Consider the following 25379-nt stretch of genomic DNA (forward strand, 5'->3'; position numbering starts at 1 on the left):
GGAGCATTTCCCACCATTTCAGATGGCTAGCAACTGCTGTGTGGTCTCTTGACATGCTGCGATCATTTGATTTCATTTGAAATCATTCTTCTGATGCCTTGTGGAGCACATACAGGCTATTTGGTACCGCTTGGTGTCAGGTATCCTGTGGTGCTTAAGCGTCTGCTGCTAACCTTTGACACAAGAAATGTTTTTGCTATAGAAGACAGTGGCTGAACTCCCCCACTCTCCCTCCAGAGTACTCTATGGCACAGCCATTCTTTCCTATCCTCGACTCACAATAAAAAGTGTGGTCCCAGTGGTGTTGCAGAGTTCAAAACTCACTTTTGCTCGACAATCTGTGGACAAACCCCATCCAAGGGGTTACTCTTAAGCAGATAAATAAGATTCGAATTTTAGGTGTGATTTTAGATGAAAATCTAACCTACCATGACCACGTTAGTTATGTGGTTAAAGCTACCTTTTACAGACTTCGCCAAATACGGGCCATTTCGAAATTTCTATGTCCAAAATCATTGACTATATTAATTCACTCAATGATTATCTCAAAAATTGATTACTGTAATGCATTATTCAAGGGAATGGCTCAAAAAGAAATTAGAAGATTGCAGATAATCCAGAATGCCTCTATCAAATTAATTATGGGAGCAAAGAAGTTTGACCATGTAACTCCCTTACTTCAAAATTCGCATCGGCTTCCGGTGTCCCATCGTATTCTATACAAATTATCTTTACTTACATTTAAATCTCTATTATATAAAACTTCAGCTTTTATTTATAAAGCATTGATACCTTATAATTCTCCCAAATTTTTGAGATCAAACGACCAACTCTTGTTGGTCATCCCCACTCTCAAAATTATCAATACTCGAAGGCAATTTATTTTTACTGTTACGGCGCCTCAGACCTGGAATTCACTCCCGCTATACTTAAGAGAGGAGAAGAATTTGGAAAAATTTAAGAGCCAACTTAAGAGCTTTCTTTTTAAAGATGCGTTCAATACTTAATTGAAATGTTAATTTGCTCTTTCGTTAATTGCTCTTTTGTCTACTTTTATTTTACCTATTTATTTGTCCTTCGATTCCTGTTGTGTTTTACCTTTAATTGTTGATTCTTTCCTATCTAAGATTGTATTTCTATCCCACCTGTCCTATTGTATTCTTGTCTTATCTTAATTAGTTTGTTTTGTGACTTATCCTCTTGTTAATTATATGGTCTATTTTATGTATATTTTAGACAATTTATTTTACCAATTTGTACATCGCTTAGAATTTGGAATAGGCGATTAATCAAATAATAAATAAACTTGAAACTTGACTTGGGCAAGTTACTAGCTCCAACTACCTCAGGTGCCCACTTGGATGGATATATTGCAATTCTTTCTTTTTTTTCCAATTCTTTATTCATTTTTTCATTTTACATCAAGTGTACAATATTACATCAATTAATTTATATACATCACTTGAAAATTCTTTCCTATTATTATTTCAATACATATTTTAAGCCCCCCCCACACCCTCCCTTTCCATAAATACTGTACATCAAACATATCATACATGTAATGTGTTCAAAATAATAATTAAACCAATAATATAGCAATATATCCCCCCATCCCCATTATTATAATTATACTTTTAGTGTAAAAAGGTGTCTAATTATTACAATATGTTATCAATGGTCCCCAAATTTTTTTGAAATTATTATAATTTCCTTTTTGTGTGGCAATTGTCCTTTCCATTTTGTATATATGGCATAACGAATTCCACCAGAAGGTGTAATTAGGTCTGGTATAGTCTTGCAATTCAACATGTGAGGTACGCTAGGATTGGAGCCAGAGGTGAAGCTTTGGAATAATCTGGTTGGACAATTGAGAACGAATAATAACTTTCAGAGTTAAAAAAAAAAACCAACCCATTAAAAACATCCCTTTTTTATAGAAGTTTTTTAAGTGGTTAAGAAGCAATGACCGAAGGAATAAAGTGATTAATGGAAATGCTATCTGTATACTGTTTTATTATGTTTTATATTGTTTTTTGGTGGTGTTATCTTATGATTATGTTTGCTTGTAATCCACCTAGGCATAAATGGAATATAGGGGGACTTATACTAAGGCGCACTAGCCGATATAGCACGCCCGTTATATTCTATGGACGTGTTAGCATTTAGTGCGCCTTAGTAAAAGACCCCCATAATTTTTTTAAATAGATAAATAATAAATGTCATTGTTTGACAGTGCTATAAAAATGACTGTATTGTAAGTATTATGCTTCCTATGGTAGCTCTGATTACTGATGGTTAGGCAGACTAAATAGGCCTCCGTTTGTCTCTGTTTCTACACATGTATCCTGGGTAAAACTGCGCAGCTCCACGTCACGCCAAGCAGAAGTGCCTGCAGTGTTCACTACAACAGGAGCTACTGGCATAATACCTGCAGTTCTGTATATAAAAACAAAGATATAAGAGCCACAATATATTAGCTAATAAAGAAAGGAAGATCTAGTATTAAAGTCCAAAGCAGCAGCAACCAAGCCAAGAAAGGGGTACTGGCATTAGCCAGCGACAGCGCTTGAACTGGCTCGCTGGAATATTGCAGTGACTGTACCCAAAGCCTCAGGAGCATGCAAAGTGCCGGCACTGTGGCTGTCTGCCTGAAGAAAGAGAGTCCAAAAAGGACAGTGAGGATCTCAGCCTGAGTGAGTGCCACCACAGCTTGCCAAGAGCTGTGAGGGGAAAGGCTCGCTTACGTGGTGGAATGGCCGAGCTGCCCAAGAGAAATAACTCCCACCGCCAGGCCATGGAACATGTCGTTCACCTGCTGAGAACTGATTGTAAACAGAAAGAGAACATGCTTAAGACTTCACTTGGGACCTGTCCTCCTTCCTGCCTCTTCCCACTACCCCAAGGCAAGTCAACTCCCAGCTGGGCAAGGAGCTTCCACACAGGAACTCTCTTTCTGTAATGAAAGGCTACAAGTGTTGCTTTTGTTTGCATACAACCCTTCCAGAAATCCCGCCAAATAAAACTGGAGATTGATTTGAATCAATAATTCATATTACCGTGTCCATTCCTTTCTCATCAGTCTGCACAGCAGAAACGTTCTAACTTTTCTTCATGCTGTATCATCTTCATCGTATCACCTATAAAATCATCTTGCTTACCTTCAAAATAAAACTCTCACACCAGCCTTTATATCTTGATAAGGGTCTCATCCCTCAATGTTCCTCACGTACTCTGAGGTCAACAGATCAAAAACTTTTACGAATCCCTTCCGTAAAAGAGTTCTATTACACCTGGAAAATAAATTTCACAGTTGTCGCCCCAACGTTGTGGAATGCCCTGCCACAACAACTCCGAGAAGAACAACATTTAGATAAATTCAAGATTAACCTGAAGACTTTCTTATTCCGTGACGCTTTTGCCTGTGCTTAAAGCTGCCTTCTTCCCTTTTTTTTTTCTTTTTCCTTTTTTCCTTCCCTCTCCTTCTCTTCTCTCTCCTTCACTCTTCTGGTTTTCATTTATTTAACCAACCACTTTAAAAAAGCGACCCCATCCAATATGTTATTCCCCACTCCCACTCTCTCCCTTTCTTCTCCAAAACATGTAACTTTCCCCCTCCTTTCCCTCTTACCCTCACTTTCATGTCTGTCTAGTTATGTTTTTGATGTTCACCGTCCTTTCATATTTATGACTCTTTTCTCTTTCTAATAATTTTACTGTGAACCGGCCAGATACCTGTTGATGGTCGGTATATTAAAAAGATAATAAACTTGAAACTTGAACTTGATATGAAAAAAAAAAAAAACCTTCGTACTCAAAACGTAAAGAAGAAAAATTTAACACACAAAAACCCCTCTTGACTGAAATGCCACAATAGCAATCACAGAATTTAATTATTATGAAGAGAGGGTTTCCATATTGGGTTTCCTCCTAGTTGTTCATGTAATAGATTTTCTTCAGAAAGACCAGTAACTAGTCTCCTCTGTCTTCAAGATCATCACTAGCCTGAGGCAGCAATTTAGCCACATTGATTTTCTATATTTTGTTTAGTTCTCGAATATGGCAACACACAAAGGCAATGAGGGCCTGGGATAGTCACGTGGGATCTCTCAGAGAAAAAGATAATGGTTACTGTGGATGGGCAGACTAGATGGGCCATTTGGCCTTTATCTGCCGTCATGTTTCTAGGTCTAGTCAGCCTGCAAGTTTTCCTTCCTCAGAACAAGCAGCTCTCACTTGATTCCAGAATGCATCTTCACATCCAGAAAAAGAAAACATAGGATCCCCTGATAATCACATATGTTTTCTTTACCTCTAAAGGGAAGCTATTTCAAACATTCATCACCTTTTCTACAAAGATGGAATATTGCTATAGTAAAAAGCAGACAAGACTTGTTTATTTTTGCCACAAAAAGATATAAATCACCAAACAGGAAAAAAAAAAAAGGAACCACACATGGAAACTCCAGTCTCTGGAAAGCACAAGAATGGTTCTGATAGGAAAGTGCTGAGCAAAGTGATGCAAAGAAAGGAGGGGGAAGAAAATAAAAGCATAAGAATAGCCATACTGGGTCAGATCAATGGTCCATGTAGTCCAGTATCCTGCTTCCAACAGCAGCCAATCCAGAAATCCAAACAATAGCAACAATCCATGCTTCCGATCCCAGGTCAAGCCGTGGCTCCATGTCTACCTCAATGGCAGACTATGCACTTTTCCTCCAAGAACTTGTGCAACCTTTTTTAAACCCAGATATGCTAATTGCTGTTGCCACATCCTCTGGCAATGAGTGCTACAGTAGAGCTTAACCATTCTTTGAGTGAAAAAAATATTTCCTCTTATTTTAAAAGTATTTCCATGTAGTGTCCCTTAGTCTGTCATTTTTGAAAGAGTAAAATAATCAATTCACTTGTACCCATCCTACATCACTCAGGAGTTTATAGACCTCAATCTTCGCTTTTCCAAGCTGAAGAGCTCTAACTTCTTTAGCCTTTCCTCATGAGAGGAGTTATATCCCCCCCCTTTATCATTTTGGTCATTCTTCCTTGAACCTTTTCTAATTCTGCTCTCTCTTTGAGATACAGGTACCAAAACTGAATGCAATACTCAAGGGTCTACCACCTGAATAAACTTCAGGATCCATATTTGCTTCTCAAAGTTCATCTGTCAATTAGACCGTATGCTCCACAGAGAAGAGACCGTATATCCGTACAACACTGTTTGTTTCCTGTAGCACTATATAAATGTTTCATAGTACCACTTAAGTCCTATAATAATTTGCCTTCTGCAAGCCACGTGACTTATGAATAGAAAGGCCAGTCTTGAAAAAAAAAAAAACCCCCCACCCGGAACTGGTCTTTTTACAGGTTCTAACTGCTCTTTGCCATAATCGCTGTCCTTATCAAGTTCCCTGCATTCCTTTGAAAATATGTCTCTTGTTATCCTGATTCAAGCAGATGCATGAGAAGCAAGGGTAGTGTTTGAATGCAGGTTAGAACAAGCTTAGTGGCTGAGCTGATGTAAGCTTAGTGGCTGAGCTGATGTATATGATTTCAGATATTTCCAATGGAGAACAAGCAACGAGGTAACATTTCTGCTATTCAGACTGGTGTGCACTTTATATGAGATGGAATAGGCTCAGAGGGTATATGAACTAGAGCCCAGCAGACCATGGAAGTGATATGCTCAGTCCTATAGAGGAAGGAAGACAGCTGCTCCTACTGCAGAAGGAAACCTCTGATAAAGCTTTCCTCCACACATATGTGACCTATACATGTTATCTGGGTTAATGGGGATTTACAATGAGTGAGAGAAAAATGATTTAAAATAAACATATTGAATATGGTAAAGCAGCAACATTAGAAAGCAGACCCCTATGGTAAAATAACACATCCCAAAGAACCTCAATCCGGTGACAGGACAAAACTGCGCCGGACAAAGCCGCGCCGACATTTCGGCCCAGACAATTGCGCGCAAGACTCCAGTGCGCCGCTGTAAAAGTTAATTTTAAAGAGCTCCGACGGGGGGTGTCGGGGGGAAACCTCCCCACTTTACTTAATAGTGTTCGCGCTGCTGTTGGGGGGGGGGGGTACAAACTTAACTTTTAAAAAAAAAAAAAAAAAAAAATCGGGAAAAAGTTAAGTTTCCTCTATAATGGGGAGTTCCAACCCCCAAACCCTCCCCCCAACGGCAGCACGAACACTATTAAGTAAACTGGGGGGATTCCCCCCCACACCCCCTGTCGGACCTCTTTAAAATTAAATTTTCTGGTGGTGCGCTGGAGTCTTGCGCCCAATTATCTGGGCTCAAATGTCGGCACACCTTTGTCCTGTGCGTGAATGACTGTGAACCCCTCAATCCAGATCTGCAAGACCCCATGCAATTCCAATACTGAGATCTCTGTTCTGAGCTTTCCTTTACACAAAGAACGGTAATATGAGCTGTGATATTCTCACAGTCTTATACCTGAAACTAGAAAGAGCTCATCTCGGGGGATCAGGCAGAATCTGCTCTAACTAAGCAGCGTTGCATCACTTATCCTCTCCAGGTAGTGCAGATAACACAGTATGTCATGTGATGCTTCCCTTCATGAGCTTGGCCGCTTAACAGATATCAGTGTACAAGAAACAGCTTATGAAGCATGCAGAGAAGCCTTGGAAACATGATTCTGAGTGTACCACCGACCGCTCCCTGAGAAGCACCCCTCTTTCAGAGCTCAGAAAGCACTAAGAGGACTGAGAGGATTTGAAAGTTATGGCCAGAGACCCATTCAGAACCTGGGAAGGAATTTCTAATTCTAAGTGACTAAAAGGATCTTACTTGAGAGAAGGGTTCTTCTCCTTCTGCTTAGGCTGTATAGTCTGCTTTGGTGACAGACCCATTGTGAAGGCAAAGGTGCCATGTACGTGCTGGGGGTATCTGAGTTTGTGGAGGTGCTTCCGAAACACTTCTGCACTCTCTGATGCCACTTCCTCATCAAAGGCAATCTTCATCAGCTGGAATAGCATGAAGCATTAGAGTGAGGTGTCCGAGAACCCCGGCAATGCACATAGAGAAAGCACAGGGACATTCCATCAGTGGGCAACGCCTCCTTGTATAGTGAGAAGTTGACGATCTCCTAGAAATCAGCATTAGATACAACACACTAGGAACAGATGAAATCTACTGAAGGTTAATTATGGGAAGTGAGTGCAGTGACCAGGTAACTCCTACACTTAAGGTTTCAGTAAACAGAACGAGGGAAGTTCTCAAAGAAAATATGCAGCACCCATATTCAAAAAGAATCAGAATTATCACATGGTAATTATAGACCAGTAAGCCTATCATCTATACCAGGGGTGCCCACACTTTTTTGACTCGCGAGCTACTTTTAAACTGACCAAGTCAAAATGATCTACCAACAATAAAATTTTTAAAAAACACAACGCACACTGTACGCATAGAATTGTTAATTATCATTCCTATTCCGGGGTTTTTTCAAAGAGGTCAAAGCAGATGACTCTATGCACTGTCACCTCAGTAACAACCATACAAAAATAGACAAATACCCACCCCCCTCCCTTTTTACTAAACCACAATAGCAGTTTTTAGCGCAGGGAGCTGCGCTGAATGCCCAAGCGCTGCTCTCGACGCTCATAGGCTCCCTGTGCTAAAAACCACTATTGCGGTTTAGTAAAAGGGGACCATATTGTAAAATATAGACAGCAGATATAAATTCAGACACATTTTGATCACTAAATTTAAAATAAAATCATTTTTCCTACCTTGTCTGGTGATTTCATGAGTCTCTGGTTGCACTTTCTTCTTCTGACTGTGCATCCAATCTTTCTTTCAGCCTGTATGCTTCCTCTCCTCCACACCTCATTCCCTCCCCCAACTTTTTCTTCCTCTCTCCCTGACCTTTCTTTCTTTCTCTCTTCATGCCCCCTTTCTTTTTTTCCTGTTTCTCTTTTTTCCTTCTGTCTCCCTGCCTGCCCCCTTTCTCTTTCTCCCTGCCCTTCCCCAAGCCACTGCCATCGGGGAACAGGACCCAAATGCCACCATTGGCCACAAACACGCCCCAAAGCCGACGCCGCCGACGCCCCATGCTCTCTCTGCTTCGGGCCGATCAATCTTCCTCTCCCCGACGTCAATTCTGCCGTCGGAAAGGAAGTTCCGCCCAGCCAGGCAGCGATTGGCTGGCCCGAACTTCCTCTCCAACGGCAGAATTGACGTCGGAGAGAGGAAGACTGATCGGCCCGATAGATCGCCAAGGCAAAGGGAGTCCTGGATGATCGACTCACTTTGCCTTGACGAGCTACCGGTCGATCGCAATCGACCTATTGGGCACCCCTGATCTATACCAAGGAAATTACACCGGAAGATATTGTTGTGCATATAGAGCAGGGATCTCAAAGTCCCTTCTTGAGGGCCAAAATCCAGTCGGATTTTCAGGATTTCCCCAATGAATATGCATTGAAAGCAGCGCATGCACATAGATCTCATTGGGGAAATCCTGAAAACCCAACTGGATTGCGGCCCTCAAGGAAGGACTTTGAGATCCCCGATATAGAGGTATCCCACCAAACTGACAGGCCGATGCTCAAATGTTCGCAGTAGAATCAAAGTGAAGCAAAATTGCAGCAGCATGCTCAGTATTAATAAACACGCAAATAAATACCGCATTAAAACTGCAGCATTAATTAGCATCTCGTTACTCTGCGCTCAATTTCCTGTTAGTGCCTGAACACTGATTAGCTCAGGAAGTAAAGCTGACTTAAAAAAACAACCCTCTCCCCCCAAATAAATAAAATCCCCCTGAAGCTGGCCTTGGCTCAGACAAGCATTGTACCCTCCCCTCCAACCAATGAATATCAGGCCAACCTATACAAGCAAAACCGCCCACCCCGAGCATTGACCCAACCCCTTCAACCTTTAAAAAAATATATATATATATCTCCCTGGTTTGGCCCCCTCACAAAAGGTCCCGGTAGTCTAGTGAACCCTCGACACCGCCCCTGCCCTCCCAAAAAACCTAGAAAAAGCCTGGTCCGCCCCATCCCACCTGCCTTCCCGAACTACCATATGAGGTAACACCCATATAAGGGAGATAAGGTGCTCTACTGTAATCCCTTTCTGAGTGATTAAAAAAGCAGCAGTATTGGCCATATTTTCAAATGATATTAAAATGCAGGACTCGCCAAGCTTACCACAAAACAAAGATACTGACCAAAGCAAATAGGCAGAGAAGTGGTCAATGACATTTAATTTGAAAACATGTATCAATTGGGAATTATACCAGTGTTTTTTCAGGGGTCTTTCTATAAAAAATTAAATAGTATTCTGGTTAAATTTATTTGGCTGGGTAAAATTGCAAGAGTGGCTTTAGTGTCTTTGCAAAGACCAATTAAGGAGGGTGGGGTAAATTTTCCCAATTTTTATAGGTATCATCAGGCCTATATCATGCGCCAAGGTATGTATTGGGTCCTCCCAGAGCTTTTGGAACAATTACCAGAGTGGTTAAGGGTGGAGAGATCACTTATCTTTCCACTTAGGCTTGATCTTTTGCTTGGTATAAAGGTGCCTAGAATACGTAAGGACAATAGAGTATTAATGGATACTTGGAAAACATTAAGGTTTGTAGACAAATTAACTACTGATTCTATTTTAAAATCGAAACAACAGACTATTTGGGTAAACTCCAAGATACAAATAGGCGGGTTTAAGGTTGTCTGGAAAGATTGGATTAAAGCAGGTATAAGATCATTAACGGAAGTAATTGATAATGATAAGATGCTTGAATTTTCACAATTGCAACATAAATATGGTCTGAATAAAAAACAAAGTTATAAGTGGTTGCAATTGAAGCAGGCTATTCAGGTGGGGTTCCCTGAATGGAAATCTTTAAATGATCATTACAGCTTAGAATTCTTATGTTTCCAGGCAGATTTTCTGGGTCACCAGGCCGCAAAGTGGTATAAAATTATATCTAATTATTTGAATAAGAAGCCTAAAAATGGATTAAGAGATATTTGGAGCATTGAGATTAAGCATCAGATTAATGCATCTCAATGGCCACGTATTTGGTCTTGGAGAATTAAAGGTACGATGTCAGCATCTATTAGGCAAACATGGTTCTTTTTGTTGCATAGAGCATTCTGGACCCCTACTAGATTACAAAAATTAGATTGCTCTAAGTCTAATAGATGCTGGCATTGTAAAATTGAAGTTGGAACTCTAGACCATCTTTTATTTTATTGTCCATGTATTCAGGCATTTTGGATATCAATATGGAATCAAGTTAATATGTTGATGGAGAGTCATGTGGCTTTATCCTATGACACAGTGATTTTTGGAATGTGTATGAGGGCCAAATGCCAAATATCTGCAGCAAACAATAAATTATTGTTGATTCTTACGGGAGTGGGAATTCAACAGATAACAACTAATTGGAAAGACTGTTCTAGATTGAATTGTAATTTTTGGTGGAACTCAGTTTGTCATATGTATAAGATGGAAAGATTTTTTGCGATACAGAGGGGATATTTTAAAAGATTTCAAGAGGTGTGGAGGCCATTAATTGAATATTATAACGAGTAAAGTTTATTCTTTTTCCTTAGGGGATAATATATAGAAATGGGATGGGATGGGAGGGATAGGGAGGGAAAAATATTGGAAAGATGTTGTTATGAAAAATAAGGAGATATATGTAATAGGATGGGATATTTATTGTTGTGCATTACTGGGTATAATAAAATGTTTAAAGTGTTTGAGGAAGAAGGATGGGGAGAGGGACAGATTTCATGTCAGATTAATTGTTTTATCAAAAAGGGATGTATAATTATATATAAATTTGGAAGGAATATTTTATTGATATGGAAAAGAGTGGGAGATGGGGGGGGAATAAAAACATGTATAATAATATTGTTTAAGAATGCCAAGTGTGTTATGTAAATTAATTGTAATAATACTGTACTCTTGTTGAAAGAAATAAAAAGGAATAAAGATTAAAAAAAAAAAAAAAAAAAGAAAACATGTAGAGATGTGTGCTTAGGGAATAAAGGACAGTAATTATTAATGCTAACTAGATAAAATGATCTTGGTTTAGTAGCTGGAAAGGTCAGATATATGCACAACATGTAATGGGAAGTATTGTCTGCTCTGAGAGATCCTGCAGGAACGCCCTGGGAACTGTATTAGATAAAATGGAGGATGTCCATGTTCCATATGTCCTCACCTGGAAAGTGCAAGAACGTAGCTGCAGTCCCTCCTGGATGAATTGGTCCAGTTGTGCCTGGACAGTGATTTTTTTCTCCTTTGTGAAAGCGGCAATAGGGAAAGATCGTATCACCACCTGCTCTGCTGCTGCATTAAGATAATAAAATAAATATTAGCCAGAATACACTCCCTATGTGGCGCCTCTCAAGTGTTAGCTCACTCTCTCCGTTTGCCTTTCATCCATTTATAAACACACACATCACAAGAAAACCTCACGGTATAGCGGTATATAAAAAATTTAATTAAATTAAATTAAAACCATGAACCCTAGAGTTTGATTTTAACTGCGTGAAAGATGTGTGTCCATTACTACAGAAGGCAGCTCGGAGCTACAGCAGGGGTGTCAAACTCAATCACATTAAGGGGCCGAAATCCAAAACACAGGCTAAGTCATGGGCCAGACTCCGCCCAATCTCCGCCCCCAGACCCCGCCCCCATAATAGTACTAATTGTTACACCATTTTTTCCATTCATTTTTCATATATCCACACACACAATATAATCTTATTAACAACACATAATGGTTAACCACAAAATTAAACTACACAAAGCACACAGTATGCTTCTCAACATTCATTCCTACCAGAACACCTGGCCTTGGTCACACATGCAGAACACAGATAACCCTTATGCAAATACAGGACCAAAAACTAAAGATACTAATATATGCAAACCAAACCCTAAGATGCAAGATTCTGCATGCAGTACAACCTCAGAGAAATAGAAACAAAGGCATTTCTTCCTGAACAGTGCAAAATACAGGCACAGCAGATGTAAATTCTCAAAATAGACATAATTCAGTCACTAAATTCAAAAATAAAATCATTCCCCCTACCTTTGTTATCTCCCTCCCTCCATGCTGTGCCTCAACTAGGTGCCTCCCTCCGGTGGGTGTCTTACTTTCTGGCTGACTCCCACCTGCCGTTTTATGCAGCCCGCGGTGCGATGTCCCCGGTGTTATCTTCTGGCCGGCACCCTCCTCCTCACTGCCACAGTGTGCACAAAGCCGCAAGTGGCGGCTCCGCGCGCATCCTGCACCTGAACTGGAGGCCTTCTCTATGACGTCGCAACATCAGAGGGAATGCTTCTGGATGAGGCGCGGGAGCGCGGGGAGCCACCACCGCTGTCAGATTTGTGCACACTGCGGCAGTGAGGAGGGAGCCAGCCAGAATATAACATCTGGGGCATCGCACTTCAGGCCTTGAGTTCGACACCTGTGACTTAGAGGGTCAAAGTCAACCCACGCAGTAGCTAGCCACACAGCCCTTTGCCTACAGTTCGGTTACCTAGAGGGTCTGTGGGGGTGCCCTTGAAAATGCAACGATAAGACGTTAGGAAGATGGCGCCTTCTGCTGGAAGTAATGGTGGACCACCGATATTTCCTCCAGCAGCTTCTTCTCGACCATCTGGCATGAGATATACGCGTAAGCCCTCCATCACACACTCCTCTCCGACCAACAAATTGGGCCGCAGCAATTTGGGCTGTGAAAATGAGAAAAAGCGAACGTGAGATCAGGAAATAGAAATGAAAATGGAGGCGAGAGATCATGCACACCACCCTTTTGGTAATCATGCTGTCTTGAATTCAGATACAAGAACAGTATTTGAGACAGCACAGGACAAGCCGAGAGAATCTCTGAAAGGGTGGAAGGAATTACAGAGCTGAGCAGGAGGTATGGAGGAACAGGCTACACAGAACTTGCTGGCAGAAAAAGACCATATAGTTTGTGTTTCTACATTATAACAGAAAGAAAACAAGTGGGGAATGGAATAGAACAAACTTTGATTTCTATAACTTCAAAATAAATACAAGAGCACATGAATAAAAGCACATTTATTAAAAGTCCTATGAAAGTAATGTCCTTATATTGGAGGGACTTTAGTGTACCTGTTGATTTTGCCCTTCGGCAACTGCTCTTAGTATTTTTTTTGGACTTTTTATTGTTTGCATTACCAGCACCCGAGTGTACACCTAGTGGACCAACAAACACACACACCCTGAGCAGGCCTCCACCTGGGGGTCAAAACACAGACCATGTCGGGTCATTGACCGAATCCCTCCAAAATAAGGACATTACATCCATAAGACTTTTTAAGCATGTATGGGGTCATTGACCGAAATCCTCCAATATAAGGACATAACTTTCACAGGACTTTTTAAGCATGTGTGGGGTCATTGACCGAAATCCTCCAATATAAGGACATTACTTTCACAGGACTTTTTATATATGTGCTTTTATTCATGCGCTCTTGTATTTATTTTGAAGTTATAGAAATCAAAGTTTGCTCTCTCCCATTCCCCACTTGTTTTCTTTCGGTTGGATTCTATGTGGGGTTTTGTTCCTTTTACTCTGCTCCTTATCTGATTCTATGTTATAACCCACTTCTCTATTTGGCTACCAAGAATCCCTCACTAGTCTTACATATTCAGGAGCTAATGGAAAACATTTGAAGGACAGGTGTTCATTACCTTCTGAATAGGAGGGAGCCTCTTGCTTTCTCTATGAACCGCATCCAGTGTTTCTATGTGCATCTGTACAATGTCTGCAAAACCATAGGCAATGCATGTTAGTAAGAGAGCTGAGGAAGCAGAAACTAAACAATCGGTCTGTGTAATGGACAGGGCCAATATCGATATGTGCAGCACAGTGGGCGTTTTTAACCCATGGCGTCTCGGTTGATCTGCACTTGCGTATTTTGGATTAGCAGGCATAAAAGGATTCAACTTAGGATGCTATCAATGGACGGATTCCAAGTTAAGACCCCACTCAAATTCATTAAGCTTGTGCCCTGTTTGAAAAGGGGCATCTTTATATCAAAACTTTCCTGCTTTTGTGTTGGCCTGTTTGCACCTGCTACAAAAGCTTTAAAGGGGCAATTTATGGAGCATTTTTTTTCATTCTTGTATGCCAGTATGCATGCGTACGTCTCAAATACTTGTAATGACAAATAGGCAGGCACTTGTACACAATCCATATGTAAGCGAGAGGAGTTTGCATGGAGTGCAGGAGTCATAGTACATGCATAGATTATAAAGTACAATACAATAAAAGACGGTTTTATGTTTCCCCTTTTTAAGTGGAGCATTGAGGTCTTTTTTCCTTGTTTCATCTATGGGTACCTCAGCTGAGCTAATGCAAATGTACTATATGTATATTTATTTATTTATTTAAAAACATGTACCCTGCTTAAACCTAAGCAGTTCACATAATACATACACAATAACAATATAAATAACATTCACCTAAAATTCTTCAAAAGCAAATACGAGTACATAATAGAAAAGATTTCAAGAAAAAGCTTTTATAAATAAAGTTATCCTTAACACATTTTAGGTAACCACTTTACAGATATCTACTGGAGGCACAAGCAAACTCTCAGCCCAAGAAGCTGCCTGACCCTGAGTGGAATGAGCTTTGAGAAAAGCCGTTTTCTTCTAAAGAAGGTATGCAAAAGAGATAGCCTCCTTGATCCAGTGCGCAATTGTAGCCTTGGAAACAGCACCCCCTTTACGAGGACCCGCTAATAGGACAAAAAGATGATCCGTCTGATGGAACTCCTGAGTCCGCTGAACATAAGAGCAAAGAAACCTACGGACATCCAATTTACGCAACTGTCTCTGCTCCAAAGAGCCCTCCCGACTACCCAAGACTGGAAGGACAACGGACTAGCTGACATGATATGGCGAAACCACCTTCGGAAGAAAGGAAGGAACCAGCTGCAGCACAACCCGCTCCCTAGAGAACTCCAGGAAGGGAGCCTACACAAAAGGGCCTGCAGTTTGGAAACGCATCTCGCAGAAGTAATGGCTACCAGGAACACCTTAAGAGTAAGGTCCATCAACATGCAGGAGCCAAGAGGCTCAAAAGGAGGACAAACGAGCATGGATAGAACCAGATTGAGATCTCAGGCTGAAACCGAAGGACCAACTGGTGACCAGAATAATTTTGCCGCTCTCAAGAATTAAACCACATCCGGATAAGAGGTCAAATGCGGCCATGCAACAGACCGCAAAAGGAAGACAAAGCCGCAATCTGAACCCTGAAAGAGGACCATGCAAGGCCACTGTGATCTCGGTCCACCTCCAGTAAACCCACAACCGGGCTCCCACCGGAACTGGGGGAAAGACCCACAGTGAGTCATTGGACCTGACGGGCAGAGGAGGCGCCACCGGCAGAGTCCCGACTCCCTCCCCCCTCCCCCTGAAAGGACTGCATGCTGTGAAAGAAGAGTCCTCTAGAAGGAAAGAAGCCAAGCCCCGGCCAAGGCAATACCAACGAAAATCACACAAATGCCCATGGGTGACGCCACCCCACAATGTCTGGCAAGGTCGGTCCTCTGGAAGCCGAGGCACCTTAGAGTCACTCAAGGCCTGAACAAGCTTATCCAACTCCTCCCCAAAGAGGAAGGAGCTCTAAAAAGGAAATTTACTGAGTTTAGCTTTAGAGGCCACAACCGCCGACCAACCCTGAAGCCACAAGGTGCAGCAAGTAGCTACTCAGAGAGCCATGGACTTGGCTGATGCCCGCAACATATCATACATGGCATCCGAGAGATAAGAAGTGCCAAGCTCAATCTTAGCCATCTTCTGATCCACTAAGGACCAGTCAGCAGATTCCCGATCCAGGACACGGTCAGACCACCAGACCGCCACAAATCACTGCCTGGATGGCTAAGGCAGCCATGTCAAAACTCTGCTTAAGGAGAGACTCCATCTTACGGTCCTGAGGATCTCTCGGTGCCGAACCATCCTCAACTGACACGTTATGCCTAGGTGTGATAGCAGATACCACCACATCACCGCATCAACCAAAGGAGACGGTATCCATATCCCCATCAGGAACGGGATAAAGCCTGACCATGGACTGCGCCAAACGAAAAGACACGTCTGCAGTCTTCCACTGTGTATGCTCCACATTCCAAATAACCTGATGCTTAGAAAAAGAGCAGGATGCCGACCGGATCCCCCGAAGCAGAGGGTCCACAGCTTCCTCCTCAAAACGCAAAACCGAAGACACCTGGAGAATAACCTTTGCAGCTTTTACTGGTGAAAAATGCGCACAACTGACACATCCTCACCAACTAGCGCCTCCAAAAAACCCTGTCTACATCATCCGTCCCCCCAGGATCCCTCATCTGGAGAAACCTGGTCAGCCAAAAAAAATAATAATAATTCCTTGTCCCAAGATAGGAGGGAGGCAGACGCTGCCAGAAACTGAGTAGGGTTAGATGTGGGAGGAGGCAGAGACCCCCTCCAAGCAGACACGGAGACCCACAGGGAAGAAGCAGCCTGCAAATAAGCCTTGCACCTGGCTAAAACAAATCAGGGCAACTCCCCTGCAACCCCCCAGTGGCCCAAGAGAACTCACTGGAGGTGCAGCTAGGACCTGTTCCTAAAACAGGAGGAAGGTTACCTCTGGCCAAAGGCAAAATGGTGGAGCTTCCCACCAAAACCGAAGAAAAACCTGCCAAAAAACTGTCTCCCGAGGCCAGAAGCAGCAACGAGGCCTAACTAGACCCAGCCGCTAAATCAGAACCCAACCGCTAAATCAGAACCGCAGGCAACTGCCGCTGCAGCAGTAAGGGAATCCTCAGTACCCTTGGCGGCAAGGGCAATCTTATTTCCCTGACTGTCGGTGGCCAAGGAAACTCCTGAGTGGGCCATAGGGGAAGCATGGGCTTCTCCATCACCCACCACCGGCGAGTGGTGCACCTGCGAAGGAGAACTCTACAAGCCGGCACCCAAAGCTGATGCGGATTCCCCCTTAAAGCGGCCAGAGCACTTCATGCACATGCCCGCTCCATCCACCGCTCGGCGTGCACATAAAACGCACTTCTTCTGCTTGTTAAAAGTGCTCATATAGTATGCGCAAGAGACCAACACACAAAATCACCGGTTAGAAAAGAAGGAAAGAAATGAAAGCAAAGCTTCCTTTAGACTGGCTGCCTCAGGCCTTTTGGGGTATTTTTTTGTTTTTGTTAATATGTTCCCACAGTACCGTATTTTCACGCAGATAACGCGCACCCGTGTAAAACGCGCACACGGGTATAGCGCACAGAAACCACGATTTTATGTACAAAAACTTTTGTATACCGCGCTCATGGGTATACCGCGCATGCAGCCCGACTGTCCTTTCGCCCGCCCCGACTCTCCTCTGGCCACCCCGACTCTCCTTTCGCCCTCCCCGACTCTCCGTGCGCTGTCCCGACTATCCGTTCACCCTCCCTGACTTTCCGTGCACTGCCCCGCCTCTCCGTGCGCTGTCCCGACTCTCCGTTCACCCTCCCTGACTTTCCGTGCACTGCCCCGCCTCTCCGTGCGCTGTCCCGACTCTCCGTTCACCCGCCCTGACTTTCCGTGCACTGCCCCGACTCTCGGTGCGCTGTCCCGACTCTCCGTTCACCCGCCCTGACTTTCCGTGCACTGCCCCGCCTCTCCGTGCGCTGTCCCGACTCTCCTTTCGCCCGCCCTGCCCTGCTCCCAGCTCTGTAAGCATGCGCAATGGTCTGAGCATGCTTGCCGCTTAGTTTTCACCAAGGCTGTTTTTCTGGTGGTGTGCTTTTCACCACATGGCTGTGGCCCCCCTCTATCTGGCCTTGTAATTTGTAATGGTCGGGTTGGGCCCTAGTGCCTCAGGCTGCGCCCCCAGGTGGGACCTAAGGCTCCAGGGCCTATTCTGATTGGCCCACGCGCCTTAGGCCCCACCAGTAGGCGGAGCTTTGGGACGGATGGGCCAATCCGGCCTCATTCCGTCGTTGGCTGCCTGCCGGACAGGCAGGTTTGGCTCCCGTCTGTCCGGCCAACTACCAAAGGTACGGGGAAGGGGGGTGGGGGTGTCGTGGGGGTCGGCCAGGGGGGTCGCGGGTCGGCTGGGGGGGCGGTCGGAGGTTCTTGGGGGGGGCGGTCGTTGGAGGGAGGGGGGTTTGCGTCGAGGGCAGGAGGGCCTGGGATCCCTCCTGCCCGTAATGTAGTGCGGGGTGGGGGTAGGGGGTCGCCGTGGCCAGGAGGGTTTGGGCTCCCTCCTGGCCCGATATTGTCGGGGAGTTGGGGAGTCGGCCGGGCAAGAGGGCTTGGGCTCCCTCTTGCTCCGATCGTGGATGCGGGTGCGAGCGCGTGCGAGCGGTCGTTCGGGGTGGGGGTGCGAGCGGTCCTGCTAGGGGGGTGAATCAGGCGTCGGGCGGGGTGGGAACTATGTAAAAAAAATTTTGTATAACGCGCGAGGGGTATGCGCGGTAGGTAAAAACGCGTATAGCGCGCGCGTTATATGCATGAAAATACGGTAAACAGCTGTAAAGGATAAGAGAGCAGACCCCACAGGCTCTTAAAGCTGTAGTCTGTGGCGGAAAGGTGGCCAGGCATACAACTGAGGCTCCTCTAAAGAAATAAATTTGGGGAGGTGGGGGAAATGGGGAGAGGGAAATCGGCCCATCGAGTGTGGCACACCCGAAGTTGGATGGATCGCCGAAAGGGTCCCCCAAACTCTGTCGGACAGCAAAAAGAGACAATAAAAAGGTCACGAATCAGATCCAACAGGCCCTAACTATCAAAAGGAAAGACTGCACAGGTTTACCATCTCCACCTGCTGGAGACTGAGAACAGACTGGTTGTAGATGAGACTGCACAGTCCACTTGTACTAATGTCAAAAGCCAATATGTCTAAGTCTTCACCTGCTGGCAGAGGAACGTAAACCCATCCGTTCTGTGCCAGTCTGGAGGGACAATAAAGAATGTCTATTACATATCAAATGTACAGCGCTGTGTATTCCTTTCAGCACTATAAAAATGTTAAATAAACTAAACTAAACCTTAAATTTGTATACTGCATCATCTCTATAAAGATAGAGCTCGGCACAGTTTATAGGTAAATTCAATAAATGAGGGAAGGACATAATAAGAAATTAGAGGTTAGGAAGAGGATAGCTAGCTTTACATTTTCAATAGATAACTTTACGTTTTGGAGAAAAGCCAGGTTTTCAGATGCTTTCGGAATAATTGGAATGAGCCTAGGTTCAGCAGCGGGTCAGAGAGGATATTCCAAAGCTTAGTGAATTTGAAGAAAAGGGATTTCCCTAATTTACCTGCATACATGACGCCTTTTAACGAGGGGAAAGATAGTTTGAGTAGTAAATAGTAGTAGTAATACTCTCTACAATTCTGGAATAGTTTATATTTTTGTTTTATGCAGCTAATTTGTTGACTGGAGCTAGAGTCAGTCTGATAAATGGGCTTCCAAATCTCCTGTGTATCATTTTGGGGGTTCTATAGCTCTATTGCATTTTTATCTATTTGCAAGGTGGGTGTTTATAATTGTGTTCATTTGCTTTGATGAACAGAATGGCTGGTAGTGCGTTAAAAGCAGGCAATGAAGTACCTGGAATCATGGTATGTAGCATCTTCAGGTGCTCATTCGTGACCCCACTCTCTGTACACACTTTATCCACAAACCGATTAATGAAGCGTACTACTGAGTTGGCCACATCTGAGGTCTCTGCATCCTCAAAGCCACTCTCTGTGTCGTAGCTCTCCGCCATGCTGCCTGTGACACTGCATGAGGACAGAGGAGAGAAAATGTGCCATGTAAGCTTTTCCCAGGTGTTGGGAGCCTTCTACTTGCCTACAGTTTTTGTCTGAAACATTGCCATCTCTAACAGTTTGTCCCTAATCTCTTTGTAGTCAATATTTACCCACTATAGCCCTCTGTACCAAGAAAAGGACCAACACACCATCCTAGGTTTGTAATTGCTTCTCTAGTCTGCCATGGTCATGCGTGCCCCATGTTATTCGCTTAGCGGAAATCTATAATTCTTTTACAAATCCACCCTGTTCTTCCTTTCTCCATCAAAGTAGTCACTGTCTTATCTTTTTTTTAATTTAATAACTTTTTATTCATTTTTACAACTTACAACAAGTGTATCAGGAAAAAACATTTGGACTCGAAAACATCACTTGATTTTCTATTTCAGTCATCTTAATTTAGTAAAATTCATCCCCTCCCCAATCCTACCATTTCATATGCATTCACTTAGATTATATAATATATTCTTTCCTATTAATCCAAATATTTAATACAGAATCATCCCTACCCCTTTATTTTCAATTGTATTATTAAGGGAAAAATATCTACTCAGTACAATAATCTGCCAATGGCCCCCAAACATCCAGGAATTTAGTAAAATGACCTAATTAGGTATTTATAACCCACTTCTATCCCCCATAGGGATTTTGAGGCATTTTACATCATAATCAATAATAATGTCAACTGTAGCTAAGGCAAAGTGTTCTTACTACACTAGGAATACAATGTGATCACTGTGTTCTATATAGTGATTTCTCATCAAACTATATATCAGATTTGAAGTAATTTATTCAAGCAAATTGCTCCAAGTTCCAAAATATAAGACTGTTACATGCTAACTGGAAAGCCATACCTCTTATTTCACGATTTCTAGTAGCGACCCTAGTGGAGGAGATAGGTTTTCATCAGTTTTCTTAAATACCTTGGCCACTGCCCTAGAACTTTTACATAGTGAGACGGGAAAGTAGTGTAGATAGGAAGAGGTCTGTCCCATCTATTTGCCGCCTTTACCAGTTCTGCAACCACTATTATGAATCACCTGCTACCTAAAGATTTATCTGGTCCCAAATATTTAAGGTTGTAATAATCAAATTGTGAGACTGCCACCATTTTCAATATCATTTGCAGACCCGAGAGAAATGCAATCTAATCTCTAATCATCCTTAACTTCCACAAAGATCTACATGCCATCTGTGTTATGTATTCCTCCAGTGAAAAATGAGTTCCAAACTAGGAACTGGTGTGTGCAATGTAACGATAAACTCTCCTAATAAAGGAACTCTAGATCTTCCTACCCAAAGAATTTCAGTATTCTCTGGGTCTTATATAGTTCCATTTTTGAAGTTCCACTCTAGATCATTTTGCCCTATCCTATGATACTATTTTATTTGGAACGTCTATGAGATTCAAGAGTCAAATTTCAGCAAATAACAATAAACTTTTGTTAATATTGACGGGGGTTGCCATTCAACATATTATTGGAAATTGGAAGGACTATACTAAATTTAATTATACCTTTTGGTGGAATTCAGTTTGTCATATTTATAAAATGGAGAGAATGCTTGCTATACAGCAAGAAAATTATAATAGTTTCAAAAAGATTTGGGGGCCATTGATTGCATATTCTAATGACTAGACACCTTGGACACCTTTTTATTACATAGGACTATATTTAATGTGAGGATGGGGAGGTATGTTATGTGATTTAATGGGTTTATTCCTGATGAATGGGATGGGTGGGGGAGGTTTTTTATATGCATTTGACAATAATTGTTAGAATGTCAAGTGATTTATACGAATTATCTGATTGAATATTGTACACTTGTTGCAAGAGTTAAAACTGAATAAAGAATTAAAAAAAAGAAGTTCCACTCAGTTCTATCATTTCAACGCACAATTAGGAAACTTTCCTGATAATTTGAACACGTGTTCTCAAAGTGATCCATAAAATTGTTAAAGAAAAAAACATAAAATTGTAAAAAAACGCTCATTTTAATTCACTTTGTGATCCTCTACCTGTTGGTTACAAAGCTATTGCTGACGCTCTCCACATCCCCTAGACCTGAGGTCCTAAGCAGACGGTTCTTGCTCGTATCGAGCGGTAAGAGCAGATAACTCATCCTGTTAGCGTAGTGGATGGCTTGGCTGAACACTGTGCTCTCCTCCTTCTGTATCAGCTCCTGCTGCTTCTCCTTGGTAAAGGTTGGCCACAACCTGCGCTGTTCTGAAGCTATTTCCAACGCTGATTTATCTTCTTGCATCTCATCCGCGATTTCCTGATGACAAAGATGAGAACCAAGGTCAGGGAGGGGCCACGCAGTATCAAAACGTATCCTAAAAAACACCAGCAAAACAGCCAGCACCTTAATTGCACTTCTTCTAAAAAGGTAGCTAGGGGACTGAACTGCTCAATGCTTGAATGTCCATCAGTTAGAGGAATTAAGATTAAGTAAGTCTTTGAACTATCTTTACAGTTCTAGGTTGCTATATTTTGGAATGGGTTTCTTAATTAGTTTTTTGTCATTTACATAAAAATTTTACTTTGATAAACATTATGTGGTACTCCCTGACCCAAAAAAAGGGCCACTATGACTACTAGAAACTACACCTTCTTTTTCGTTGCACCCAGACATTCATCTGGAACCTACCTTTACAAAATTCAAGTCTATGTCAAAACCTCACCTTTTCAGTAATGCATTTGACACTACATCCACCTAAGACCCCTATTCCCACCACTCTCCTTCTCACACACTATCTCTGATGGAGACCCATGAGGACATGCTTTTATCTTCGGCTTGTATAAGTGTTTGTTCTTTCCTGTCAAATTTTATGGCGTTCCTTTCCTATACATTTTATCATACACCATATTGATCCATTTGCTGGAAAATGCGGTTTATCAAGAAGAAATAAACCATAAAGTATATTCAAATATATAAATCTGTTTTGTGCTATAATCGTCTTGGCAAATATTCCAGCCTCTTTATGAAATGAGTCACTCAAATCTTCTTAATAAAACACAAAGTTTTAAATGGTTGCAATTGAAGCAGGCCATTCAGGTTGGGTTCCCTGAATGGAAAACATTGAATAATCAATACAGTTTAAAGTTCTTATGTTTTCAAGCAGACTTCCTAGGACATCAAGCCGCATTGTGGTATAAATTAATATCTGGATATTTGAATAAAAAACCAAAAAATGGTCTAAGAGATATTTGGAGCATTGAGATTGGACATCAGATTAATGCATCTCAATGGCCACTAATTTGGTCTTGGAGAATGAGATGTACAGTGTCAGCATCTATGAGACAAACTTGGTTCTTTTTATTACATAGAGCTTTTTGGACCCCTACACGTTTGCAAAAACTAGATAGTTCTAAGTCCAATAAATGCTGGCACTGTAATCTGGAACCAGGGACATTAGATCATTTATTATATCATTGTCCCTACATTAAAATTTTTTGGAATTCAATTTGGCCACAAATTAATAAATTGATGGAAAATCATATTGCAATATCATATGATACAGTGTTATTTGGAATGATGATGAGAAAAAAAAGTCAAATTTCACCAGAAAATAACAAGCTTTTATTAATTATGACAGGGGTTGCCATTCAACATATAACCAATAATTGGAAGAATTATAACAACCTAAATTATACATTTTGGTGGAATACAATGTGTCATATATTTAAAATGGAAAGAACAATAGCAATACAAAGAGGGACATATAATAAATTTATAAAAATATGGGGGCCATTGACAAAACACTGCAATGAATAAATAATAACATTTTTCTTCTTCTTTTCTTCTTTTAAATAAATGTTTTTTTTTTTTGTGACACACATAAAGGGGGGGTAATGAAAATAATTTTTACATAATAGACTATAATATGATATATAAGATGTATTGTATAATTAAAATAGTAATAGAAGGGTAGGGGGAGGGAAAAGGGATAAAAATATATTTAGAATATGATGTATTAGATATAAAAGTGATATTGTGTATTCATCAATTGTATTTTAATATGTTGTACACTTTATGTAAAATTTGAAAATAAAAAATAATAGGAAGAAAAAAAAAAAAAAATCTTCTTTATGGATTGGCTGACTCATAACACCACAGAGCCATAATAAAGCAACAGCACAACATGGAAGACACAATTCAGTTTCCTTCAGTTCCTCTAGACACCATGAGCCTTGATTTTACCTTTTTTATATCCCATCACCCATACCCAGTGTACTCATTGTAGCAGAAGCCTTTGAACAGAGGCTACACATGAGGTCTCGTGCATCTGTGCAATCAAGGGTCCTGGGTCTGCTCACTAGGTGCCACCTTTAAGCAATGACTTTGATTTCTTTCTTCAAGGGCTGCAAAAACTGCTTCCCCTGAATTTTCAGCCGAGGTCCACCAAGTCCTAGCTCAGGGATCAAACCGAGGACCTGATGCATAGCAGTGTTGCGTGCTACCGCAGTTATATTCGTAGTCTTACTCCAAGTTGAAAAAAATCTGTGACTTGGGTTAACAAACAATAGAAACATATCCTGTTTCATTGCTGCCTACCAAAATTCAAGGATGAGAGATACTCTTGGTGACTCATATACCACTCTTTGCGTGCAAAAAAATCAAGGAATGGGGCAAAGAGTTCAGTAGCTTCTGTTGCTTTCATCTACACATTAAAAAAACCAAAAAAAAACAAAGGGTGTTTGAAACAACACACTGCTTGGATTCTCAGATGAAGGACAAAATTTAACTCTGGTTAGTTGCCTAGACTATATTCCAAGTATTTAAACATTTGACAGTCTAAAAAACTGGGTCCTTCTTACCTGGCTATCCTCACTGTTCTCCAGATACAGGGCCCGAATGTGGTTCTGGACATCAGAGTAGAACATGGCTTCCCAGAACTGGGTGTTGGTCCACACAACATGCTCCTGAACACAACTATAAGCAAACTGCGTGATCCCAGGACTCAGTTTCTACCGAAGCGAAGACAAACAATAAAGACCAGTTACAGGTGCAAGGCCAATAAAATGTGAATACTGGAAAATAAAAAGATGAAATACTAAAACATTAATAATTGGAAAAACCATAGCAGACTTAGCTTGACTTTTTGGTGGAGCTCGTTATGTCACTTGTATAAAATGGAAAGATCAACAGCGGCACAAAATGAAAATTATAAAAACTTTATTAAAATATGGGAGCCATTAACATTGTTTTGCCCTGATTAAATACCATTTTTACTGCGGAAGATACACCATATGAAACAGAATAAGGTTGGGATGGTTTTGGAAGGTTATGTGAAAGAATTAGTAAGAGGGTGGGAGGGAAGGGGGGGTGGGAGACTGATGATATGATTTTCAAGTGATTTGTTAATTAATGTTATGATTTTTGTACACTTGATGAAAGATTAAAAATGAATAAAGAATTTTAATGATTGGGGGGAGGGGGAGGTATATTTTACATTTTTCTTATTGGGGAAATAATAGAGGAATGATGGGAGGGGAGGGTGGTAATTTTATGTATTGTAAGATAAATCAGAAAGATTGTCAAGTGATGTGT

General features: G+C 41.8%; 1 protein-coding gene across 7 annotated transcripts in view; it reads right to left on the bottom strand.

Annotated features, from left to right (window-relative positions):
- The window catches only part of SBF1 (SET binding factor 1), a 224205-nt gene that overhangs the window by 40096 nt on the left and 158730 nt on the right, over nt 1–25379 (bottom strand). For 4 of the 7 annotated variants that reach the window (XM_033957864.1, XM_033957863.1, XM_033957861.1 and 1 more), the window contains exons 18-25: nt 24647–24796; nt 21844–22103; nt 19624–19796; nt 13722–13795; nt 12538–12733; nt 11211–11338; nt 6815–6990; nt 2745–2822 (exon numbers count right to left, since the gene is read on the bottom strand). In XM_033957864.1, coding sequence (XP_033813755.1) covers nt 2745–2822; nt 6815–6990; nt 11211–11338; nt 12538–12733; nt 13722–13795; nt 19624–19796; nt 21844–22103; nt 24647–24796 — 1235 coding nt within the window. The remainder of the gene's footprint in view (nt 1–2744; nt 2823–6814; nt 6991–11210; nt 11339–12537; nt 12734–13721; nt 13796–19623; nt 19797–21843; nt 22104–24646; nt 24797–25379) is intronic. The other 3 variants (XM_033957866.1, XM_033957867.1, XM_033957862.1) reach the window with 1 other exon arrangement.

Source organism: Geotrypetes seraphini, chromosome 9 (assembly GCF_902459505.1).
Source record: "Geotrypetes seraphini chromosome 9, aGeoSer1.1, whole genome shotgun sequence".
In the NCBI taxonomy this organism is placed as follows: Eukaryota; Metazoa; Chordata; class Amphibia; order Gymnophiona; family Dermophiidae; genus Geotrypetes; species Geotrypetes seraphini.